The sequence below is a fragment of the Berghia stephanieae genome, chromosome 6 (assembly GCF_034508935.2).
Source record: "Berghia stephanieae isolate SIO BIC M18660-M18661 chromosome 6, UCSD_Bste_1.3, whole genome shotgun sequence".
In the NCBI taxonomy this organism is placed as follows: Eukaryota; Metazoa; Mollusca; class Gastropoda; order Nudibranchia; family Aeolidiidae; genus Berghia; species Berghia stephanieae.
In genome coordinates this window covers 15,524,478-15,534,477 of record NC_088365.1, presented here as the reverse complement: position 1 = coordinate 15,534,477, position 10,000 = coordinate 15,524,478, and the positions used below count along the sequence as shown (strand labels likewise).

At 32.8% G+C, this 10,000-nt stretch overlaps 1 protein-coding gene across 2 annotated transcripts in view; it reads right to left on the bottom strand.

Moving 5' to 3' along the window:
- LOC144974563 (carbohydrate sulfotransferase 15-like) overlaps nucleotides 1-10,000 on the bottom strand; it is a 48,963-nt gene that overhangs the window by 12,423 nt on the left and 26,540 nt on the right. For both annotated transcript variants that reach the window (XM_078917552.1, XM_078917553.1), the window contains exons 3-4: nucleotides 1,866-1,977; nucleotides 1-32 (exon numbers count right to left, since the gene is read on the bottom strand). The exon at nucleotides 1-32 is cut by the window's left edge and continues 49 nt beyond it. In XM_078917552.1, coding sequence (XP_078773678.1) covers nucleotides 1-32; nucleotides 1,866-1,977 — 144 coding nt within the window. The remainder of the gene's footprint in view (nucleotides 33-1,865; nucleotides 1,978-10,000) is intronic.

Genomic DNA, 10,000 nt, shown 5'->3' with positions numbered 1-10,000 from the left:
ATCTTCTTAAAATCAACCTCTACAATTTTGGTCTAGGAGTAGATAGGAGAAATTATAAAAAACATTGTGAGTGTCTTGTGAAATAATTATCAACTCTTCGTCAAAAATCATTCACAGAACATAACATGACGTGGCTTGATGCTTCACTTTAGGAATATGTCCTGTAACTCTCTCCTTACCAACTATAGGAAAATCGTCACATTCGTTACGATACAACCAACATTTTTCTTGTTCAAATTTCTCTTGTACATCATAACGTTTTAAAGAAAATGAACAGTGTTTTGTAGAGCATGTTTTGCTAAATAAATAATGTATCGCAAGAACTTTAGTGCTTTTGTGTTTGAGTAATGTCAAATCTATGTTTGTGTTAGTTGGGTGTGAAGGTTAGGGGAAAATCCTGAAAATGGCTGGTAAGGAGAGAGTTAACTCTTAGGATTTTCCCCAAAACTTCACACTCAACTAATACAAAAATAGATTTTTTATCACTCAATAGCAGTAAGTTCTTGTGATAAATAATTTATGTAGCAAAACATGATCTTCAACACACAATTCATATTCTTTAAATTTTATGATGTAGATACAAGAGAAATTTGAAATTTGAAAAAGAAAAATGTTGGTTGTGTCGTAACGAATGTGACGACGTTCCTATAGTTGGTAAGGAGATGATTAAATGCCTTTGATATTAAAATGACAAAGTGATCTATCAATAATATCATCAATGAATTATTAGACAAATGAGTAAGAAAACATTACTGGTCATATTGGAATGGTAGATAATACTAGTCTCGGTCGATCAAAATTTTAAAATTATCCAGAGAACATACTTTCTCTGTTTTATTTCTAATATATCATGTGCGCTTACGTGGTCTTGTGGTATGACACTCGCAAGGTCCTGGGTTCGAGCCTCGCTCGGCGCATAGCTGAGCCCTTGGAAAAGGCTCTTTACTCACATTCTCTCAACGTAGTCAGGTGTAAAATGAGTACCAGGCCGTTAACAGCGATGTCTATGACCGAAAAAGACATTGTAATATCGCCTGACAGGGCTCATGTCACGTCCCTACATGTTAAGTGTTGATGTTGGCCTTGGACCCTTTATAAAACGCTTTGAGCATGTTTAGTGGATATTGCGCTATATAAAAGGTCAAGTTTTTATCATTCTACAAGTGAATGATACGGAACATAATTTCCAAACTCATTAATGACACATCGCTCACGTATTATGTTCGGCACATTTAGATAGTTAAAATATAATAGCCATCAATATGAAACAGAGTAAGTTTATAGAAGGAACGAAATTGACATTACTCAGCTATTTATTTGTTAGTTTTTAGACAGATATTTTGGTGATTAGGTATCACTAAATTATATCAATCAGACTATAATGTTTTGACATGGCACATTGTCTTGTGTGTTGTTACTCTATATCCGGTTGGCGGAAATTGTGAGCATTTTACATCAACGCATATCATCGATACATATATATACTTTACTCACATTCTCTCACCGTAAAATGAGTACTCGACCGTTAACAACGTTGTCTATTTCGTAAAAATAATTGTATTATCGCCTAACATGCGTCATGTCTTGTTCTATATGTTACGCACGTATTGCTGTTGGTCAGCTGTTGATAATTGTCCAACTTTCACAGCCATATAATAATACTGACCATACATAGGCTTTTTGGAAAGCGCTGTGAACACGATTAGTGGATATTCCACTCTATAAAAGCTCAAGTTTTTTTTTTTGTTATTGAAGTTTATATATATATATATATATATATATATATATATATATATATATATATATATATATATATATATATATATATATATATATATATAAAGTACAACAATGACCATAGCTACCTTGTTACTTAACCGCTCCATTGCCTTGTACGACACGCTCACTTTTCCACCCACGTGTGCTGGTGAAACTAAGTTTGGTAGAAATAAATATGTTGTAGCATTCCGAGCTGACCTGAAAAAAAAACGACAAAATTATTTTTTAAATCCTGGTTTACACTGCCTTGCTCTGATCAAAAGAAAAGAAAAGGAAACATTTTGAGGGGGGGGGGGGGGGCGACATTAAAAATGATGAATTTTGACCCAGTTTGCTAAAATTAGATTTTGGTGGGATGTCATGTGATCATTTGTCTGCATAAAAAATTGCACGAGAACTTCATCTTCAGTTTTGGCATCAATCGGTTAGAATGGCCATTGTCTTGTTAATATTAAGCCTGGGACTTTCTTGAAGTCCCAAGTTTGAGAATTTTCATAACAGGAGGAGGGTTATTTTAATGGATCGATATATTTGAAGAGCGAATTTTCTGGTCAACATTTTTATAATGTGTGTGTATGTGTGTGTGTGTGTGTGTGTCTGTGTGTGTGTTTGTGTATGTATTGTGTTTATGTGTGTGCGTGTGTGTGTGCGTGTGTTTCAAAGAACAGCAGAATTTGTTCTAAACCAGGTAACTGCCGTACTCTGGAAAGACAAGGTATTAAAAAATTTGACCATAGAACTCGTCCCTCAAATATCGATCGATTTAAACGACCCTTGTTTTGACAAAAACTCTCAAACCCCGGGCCTCGCGAGATCGATTTTTGAAGGACGAGTTTTTCGGCCAAATTTTTTAATTTCCAGAGTACAGTATGGCAGTAAAGTGGTGACATCGAGCATTGTGCGGCTATGTAGTCTCGTTGTATGACAATCGCTTTCGGACCGGAAGGTCCTGGGTTCGAGCCTCGCGCTCGGCGCATAATTGAGTCATTGGAAAAGGCTCTTTACTCACATTCTCTCACCGTACTCAGGTGTAAAATGAGTACCTGGCTGTTAACAGCTTTGTCTTTGTCCGAAAAAAATTGTAATATCGCCTAACAGGCGTCATGTCCCGTCCTACATGTTAAATGTTGCTGTTGACAGGGAACCCCCTGTAAAGCGCTTTGAGCACATTTAGTGGATATTGTGCTATATAAAGCTCTTTTTTTAATAGTATCATGGTGACACATCAAAACATAAGGCGGTCATGCAAGTCCTTCTTCTTCAAGTACCAAGTCCGTGCCAGACATCGGTGATCATGGTACGCCATTCATCTCTCTGATCAGATAACCTCAAAAAACTATTATTACTCTTCTCTTTCTTTGTCACCCAGCTATTCACACTATTCAAATATTTATGTTTTTCTTGGTCTACCTTTACTCTTTTTTTTGCCTTATAGGTATATGTCCTGTGAGAGCAAGATGTTCAATACATTTATGTCGATTTAGATGTCATCAAAATTGCATTTGTCTTTTTCTTATTGTATGAATTAGCAACGTTTTAGCTTCAGCTTGCTCTAATACTTCTTCATTAGTTTTCTTCTCTGTCCATGAGATTCTTAACATCCTTCTAAGAAACCACATTTCTGCTGCCTCCAGTTTCTTTCTAATGTCTTCTGTAATTGTCTAACTTTCACAGCCATATAATAATACTGACCATACATAGGCTTTAAAACCCTATGTTTTGTTGTCATTGAGATATTGCATGCAAGTACTAACATGTTATATGTGACCCTTCGTCTCGAAACGGTATTATGTCGGGATGAATTGGACTCCTAAAAGTGGCTTTAGAATTAAATTGATAGTAAATACCAATTTTTGAGCTTTTGCGTTGTGAGAAATTGTTTTCATTCTCTAACATAACAAATCGAAACAAACCCCAAGTTATTATGATGTTTTTGTTAATATATTCAATTTTTTTTTGCACCCGAGTCATCCCAACATAATACCGTTTAGAGACGGTGGGTCACATATAACGTAGTAATAGTAAGTGTTGTCATCGGTGATGTGAACGGGAACCAAAAAAAGTCTCTAATTAACGCTGGTTACAACATATTATTGCGTTGATGACCCTATCTCGCTATGCCTGTCCCTTGGATGTCATTGTACGGCTACATTGTGGTCTAGTGGTATGACACTCGCTTTCGGATCGGAAGGTCATGTGTAAGAGAGTAAGCCTATGCAAAAGGTTATCTAAGAAATTTGGTGCAAAACTGTCAATTATATATATCAGCAAATGGGTTTAGTGAGTACATAGTGCAGGCATATCAGTTAAGCTTGGTCAGTGCATGACACGTGTGGGCAGTTTTATGTCCAGGTTACTTGAGACCGTTTTGTGTCCAAGTTAATGGATAGGTTATATGACACGTGTGGGCAGTTTTATGTCCAGGTTACTTGAGACCGTTTTGTGTCCAAGTTAATGGATAGGTTATCATGTTGAGTACTATTTAATCAATCATTCTTAAATTGGTTTAGGGATAGGTTATCGTGTTGAAACATGTGGAACGGGCATTTATCAAAATAATGTTATATCATAAAAGGCGGGGTTTAACATCAATATGTAGGAATTGACGTTTCAGGTTTGAATATGATTGGGTCTTACTATTAGGGGTTGGATTATAGACTGACAGGGAACTGTCGAAACTACAAGGGGGCGTGGAAACAATGGAACTGTGGGTAAAATTTTGATAGGGATAAAAGAGGATGTTTCGAGGAAAACGGGATTATTATTAGGATTCTGATTCTACTTTACAATGAGCTGCACTTACCTAAGTTCTAACATCCTACTAAGAATCTTTTATTTTACGGACTTAGAAATATTCCACGCATATTGAAAATGGTTACTTAGGCAAAACGACCTAACATTTGGATTGATTTTACGGATTTGGAATTTATCATGATTTGGATTTGGAATTTATGAAACTGATTGAATTATGAACATGCTATTTGATTTGGATTTGGAATTTATCACAACAAATAAAACTGTAAGAAATGAAACTTGGAATCTGGACTTTTATTTGAATGTTTTGATGTTGTGCATTCAATCATCATCACCGGCCCTTAAACTCTTTCGTCATTATTAACATCTACAACACAACGCAAAGGATAATACTACCATCTATTAAAAAACCACTATACGATCACAAGTCATTACATATGTGTGCAATTACGCCACATTATGTATCTTTATTTGGTGTCGTGACTCAGGATTCTTATATATCTTATTTGGAGCGATGGTACCAGGATGTAAAGATGTTATTATTCCGAAACATGGATACACAAGAAATGTATATTGTTGCGGTGTTAACATCTATTAAAGTTTTTGTGAGACTCGAATTTTGAAGTGAAAATTGTGAACAGATAGGAAAATAGTTTTATTTGGGAAAGAAAATGAATATCAATTTTGAAGGTGAAGTAGTGGAATTATTTTGTATTGAAATATGAAAAAAAATATTGAAATTATAGATGATTCCTAAAATTCTGACAAAAGACGATATTTAAAAAAATAAACGACATAATATTGAAAATAAAAACCATAGATAAAAAAGGAAAATTAAAAAATATAAGGCAATATATTATATTTAGAAACTAAAAACAATATATTACAGAACGGCAAAATAATAATAATAATAATAATAATAATAATAATAATAATAATAATAATAATAATAATAATAATAATAATAATAATAATAATAATAACGCATTGATGCTATACGTATTTTATTTAATTAAAAAGAAGAGAGAGAGAGATGAAAATAAAAATTGCAGAATTTAAATGAATATTTTAGTGCGTTTTATTTTTCAAAATAAATGAAAATGCGTTTACTTACAATCAAGCGTTTCGGAATAGATCTTCGAATATTAATTTGTACCGTTAATGGCAATGTTTTGTTAATATCAGTAACAAAGATGTGTCGATTTTTAATTCAATTTTTGTCTGTTACTGTTGGAATTACATAGACAGTTAGTCATTCTTTAATGTTGTTATGTTTTTATTTTCTGTCAAAATGACTCAAGAAGATGATGGCAATAACAACACGTAAATTATAAGTTTTGATAATTGAAAAATGTCTTATGGTATTTATTGTTATATAACAACATCATTGATTATATTTTTCTCCCGTCGGTAGGGATGAATTGGTAGGTTGATATTGACTCTTTGAGATTCATGGGTTCATGACAAAGAGCAAAGTTTTATACTGTATCTGTTTGTATTCTTGGTAATAAATGTGTGGTTAACGCAGCCAAGTAATCGACAACAGAGCTTATTTACTTGTGTAATGAGATATGGCGTTATAATAGATTACATAAGACATTTGGATTTTATCACTGGAAATTAAGTTGAAATGATTTATGCGGAATTTGAGTCAATCGTTGTTTTGTTTAGTTTTGTTTTGAAACGCGTTTCGTCGTGATTTTTAAAAGGAGACATATTCTCATAATAACGGAATAACGGACTTTTGGTTTAAAGTCGGAGAACAAATAAAATGACGGAGTATTAATTATTATGAAAGACTATTGTCTTGTAATGGGAGTTAAAATGTTATTACGGAAGAATAACAAAATATTGAAAATGCATTATCATGTCAAGTGAGCTGATAACATTTGTGACACAAGTGGTTAACTTGTTAAGAATCAGCGAATTATAAGTAACCCATATGGTAAAATGCTGTATATGCATAGTGGGTAAATAAGCGCAGTGATGTAAGACGCGGTAATTAAAGTGCACACGATTTAAATTACGAGACGCAGGAATGAGGCGTTCGGGAATATTTTATTTTGCGTTTGATTAAAGCGCACGGTTTAACATTATGAAAGAATACAGAATGCGGATAATTTTTATAAATACGAGGCGCGTGGTTAAAGCGCACACATTTATCAATGCTATATTAAGAGGCGCGAGATTACATCGCAATGAGTTATATGAATATTATTATAAGCCGAGGGCAAAGGTGCGAGACATTGAATGTTTATTGAGCAGAGTGTATATTGTTTCTGCAAATATTTTGATTATCATATTTTTCTCCTATCAATTTGCTGTTGTAATTGTAATCAATATTTACTGCGTGGTTTGAATTTAACATTTATATCATAAAATTTGTAACTGAGTTGAAGAAGAAGTTATGTTCAATTGTCAAATCTTAAGTGTGTAATCATTCAGCAATAAATTGAAATGGTAGGAAGTGCTACGATAACACCAATAATAATGATAAAATAAACAAGATCATAGTTCATTAAATTAGGGATTTTCTAAGGGGAATAATTCGAGTTAATCAAAGGTAGAAGTAGTGTTTACACTAAAACATTATACAGTCATCACGAAAGAGGACACTTGAAAACATCAGTCATAACGGGAACGCTGATGGCAACGACAGAGCCAACTCAAACACAACCACAACAGAGGTCGGGAAATGTCCTAATCCCTTTGGTCTATCCACGAATACCTTGAAATGGAGTAAACATATCGACAAAACACTACGTCATTGATACGTCCAGAATCAACACAATCTACAGACTACAAACTACACAGCAACCTCAATTACATCGTACCTTTCAACTTATACAAACTTGACAGAATTCATAAAATAATATCTGTATCAACACAGATTTCTTCCATGAACCTTTTTATATTTACATTCTTTATTGAACAATTGGATTACTTGTATTTACTTCTACGACAACAATACCCAACGATGTACGATGTCAATAATTACATAAACGTTCAAGATACGATTGTTTTTACAAAATGATGTCCAATTGTGAACAATACTACTTCCTTCATATACAGTGGTGAGCGTATTCAAATTTAAACTTATGTCAATATACAAGTGTGCAGCACCCATATCTACAACTTATAAACATTGAATATTATAATAACGCCTGTCTTAGTATCATTGTAAAAGATAAAGGCTATATATGTATATAAGACAATGCAGGAAAAAGTATCGCAAAACGCCACATGAGCGATTTCCTTGGATTCATTATCGTATGATATTCAACAACCTGCGTTCAGATAACGAAAATATTGTTGACCTTACGGACCCCACTACTTACTCTACAAGATTACATCATCTACCTGGTGTTTGGACTCACATGCCACCTCATCAGAACTCGATCAACAAACACAGACAATTACAACACACGACCTCTGTCGACTACTACACACGAACTCTTTGTCAACACATGGCTGATTTCACAACTTTCTTTTGACTTGCTGGATAAGTCAAACTTCTCGCACACAGTTAATCTTGAATTTTTACAATTTCATCTACAATGAGACTCAACGTATACACAAGACAACCACAAATATCTACGAGGAGAATCGACCCAGATGCCGGAGATGAATGGATTACAGCGACGTCACAAGATCAAGAAACAACCCAACAGGTTAAGCATACGTTTGCTACCTGTAGAGTCTTTTTTCGTCCCAAATTCAAAAGACTCGAACAAATACAACACACTAATTGCAAAAGTTGGTCACTTTAGTAACAGCCCACAATCACATACTATGTTAGATTTTACTTATTTAGTTATTTACACTGTACTAAATATGAATAAGTCGGACAGACTAATGACTGATTATTTACAAACAATAAATATGTGATGTGAACAAGCCGGACAGACTATTGTTTGATTATTTATTCAACGCTAAATATTTGAATGTGAAGACATTATTGTGATAATTCTAAGACATTTACAGAGGAAAAAGTTTTTAATTAATTACCAATAAATAAAGTGAATTTATGACACTTGGGCTATTCAGTGACCACAACACACACAACAATGCAACACGTAGACTAGATACAATCACCTCAACTCTTATAGTTGATATTTTTTTTTTCATTACATGAAAACTCATTCTAAATGGAGACAATGACTTAATTAACATTTACTGACAAGTTTTACAGGATGACCATTCTCAAAACGAACGGATTACTGAGAAATGTGACCTCTGATGGATGACCACAAAGAACAATTTGATATCAATGTAGTTGTAAACTACACCCTGATGACTTAAAAAGCTTAAAAAATTGAAACATCAACAATGAACAATGAATGATAATAACTTCAACTTGAATTTTAAAATGATAATAATGCTATAATTATGATTTATTTTAAAATATTTTTTTTTATTACTAATTGAAATGTAATCCTTCGTATATGGATCTAGATGTCTATAATACATTATTTGTACCACATATTATAAGTAGGAATTAATGTAATAATGTTGTTTAAATGGAATCATACAATATAAGGGAATATACAAGGTACTGGTTTTGATATGTCAGGAAATGAGTAGACATACATGGAAGCTGAGATTATCACCCATGTCGTATAGAGTTGAATTTGAGATTGAATGATTCAACGTGAGTATATCACAAATGGAAACTGAACCATCCTTTTTCACGCAATAATATTTATGTGTGATGGGAGATGACGAGAATTAAACACTTTTATTGCTATGAAGGTGAAATTTAAGGTGAAAAGATAATTTTTCTTTGAACTTTTAAATAAATGATATCTTACTGTCGATGTTGTAATACTTTAAAAAAGTTTAATCGATAAATATAAATGTTTTAATCAATTTTGGTGTTGGTAAATCTAAATTTTAATCTCTTTTTGATAGATTTGATGTTGTAATTTGAAAGAAAAAAGAATCTATAATCGATATATATCTATTTAGATGTTGTAATCAAATTTGATGTTTGTGAATTTAATACTTTAAAAACCTATAATCGATATATATCTATCTAGATGTTGTAATCAAAATTGATGTTTGTGAATTTAATACTTTAAAACCTATAATCGATATATATGAATGTTGTAATCAACTTTGGTGTTTTTGAATTTAAAGTTTAAAGTTGTTAAATGTTTAACTGGTATAAGTATTTGTCATTTTAAAAAAAATATAGACTATTTCTTACATTTGTTTATTGCATTTTAGTTCGACATTAGATATATATTTAATCTCTTACTGTTATTTTTTTAATTGAAATTGTTTTAAGTCAATTTAAATTCTAAGAAAGGGGCGTATGTAAGAGAGTAAGCCTATGCAAAAGGTTATCTAAGAAATTTGGTGCAAAACTGTCAATTATATATATCAGCAAATGGGTTTAGTGAGTACATAGTGCAGGCATATCAGTTAAGCTTGGTCAGTGCATGACACGTGTGGGCAGTTTTAT